This window comes from Acanthisitta chloris, unplaced genomic scaffold (genome assembly GCF_000695815.1).
Source record: "Acanthisitta chloris isolate BGI_N310 unplaced genomic scaffold, ASM69581v1 scaffold40186, whole genome shotgun sequence".
Lineage (NCBI taxonomy): Eukaryota > Metazoa > Chordata > Aves > Passeriformes > Acanthisittidae > Acanthisitta > Acanthisitta chloris.
This window is the reverse complement of record NW_008677304.1, coordinates 14,304-15,408: the sequence shown is the minus strand read 5'-3', so window position 1 is coordinate 15,408 and position 1,105 is coordinate 14,304. Positions and strand designations below refer to the sequence as shown.

The 1,105-nt window shown below is 44.9% G+C and overlaps 1 protein-coding gene across 1 annotated transcript in view; it reads left to right on the top strand.

The window, feature by feature from the left end:
- Positions 1–1,020: 1,020 nt before the first annotated feature.
- The window catches only part of ST6GAL2 (ST6 beta-galactosamide alpha-2,6-sialyltranferase 2), a 9,750-nt gene continuing 9,665 nt past the window's right edge, over positions 1,021–1,105 (top strand). The window contains 2 exon segments of the mRNA XM_009076438.1: positions 1,021–1,102; position 1,105. The exon segment at position 1,105 is cut by the window's right edge and continues 857 nt beyond it. Of these exon segments, the coding sequence (XP_009074686.1) occupies positions 1,021–1,102; position 1,105 (83 nt within the window).

Sequence of the window (1,105 nt, the reverse complement as noted above, 5' to 3'; positions counted from 1 at the left end):
CAGCTAAGGAAAAGAAAAGGTTCCCAACCAGGTTGATTCTATGATTCCTTTTTGGAAAATACAAACCCCTTATGTATTGATAGGCAGAACTCCATGCAGTGTGCTTGCAGCATCCATAGCAGAGGTACAGCAGTTGTTCTTACTCAGGTGTGATACTGGGCAACAGATGATGTAGCCACTGGTGCTGTACTAGCTCATAGCAGCTAAGGAAAAGAAAAGGTTCCCCTCTGATCCACTGGCAGGATGCCCTCCCCTACACCCCCTGATGATATCCACAGAGCACCATCCTTTCCAGGCTGTTGGCAGGGCAGGGCTGCCAGCTTAGTTTGTGCTCCCTGCCTGGTCCCTTTGGGGACTGACTCGCTCACAATTTCACTGCATAAGGACTTTCAATGGCGAAAGAGAAGACAGCTAATATTGCTCCCACTGTGCATGCAGCCAGGCATGGGGTTTACTTTTGCACTTTTAATGCTCTGCTTGGTATAGCAGAAGCAGGCACATGATCTCCCCAAAGGCAAGATCCAGTGTTACTGTAGAAACTGGCCACCAGCTTCTTCTGTAGCTAGCAGCTGTCACAGTGTGGTTTCAGCCAAAGCCTGTCACTCCTACAGTGTCTGCAGGCTCTGGAGTTTGTTTCTGCTTCTGAATCCTCTGTCCTACAGCTTGAAGGTTAATTCTGCCCTTTCTATCAATGTGTGTTAGATACTGCTGAATTGTATCTATTCTTCAAACAGTTTTTAATAATATCTGATGGTCTTTCCAGGTTTCATTTTCCTTCACCGACACTTCAAGACACAGAGGAGCTGGTAAAGGCATTGCCATGAAACCTAATTTGAAGCAATGGAAACAACTCATGCTCTTTGGTATCTTTGCATGGGGTCTGCTCTTCCTGGTGATATTCAATACTGCTGAATTGTATCTATTCTTCAAACAGTTTTTAATAATATCTGATGGTCTTTCCAGGTTTCATTTTCCTTCACCGACACTTCAAGACACAGAGGAGCTGGTAAAGGCATTGCCATGAAACCTAATTTGAAGCAATGGAAACAACTCATGCTCTTTGGTATCTTTGCATGGGGTCTGCTCTTCCTGGTGATATTCATTT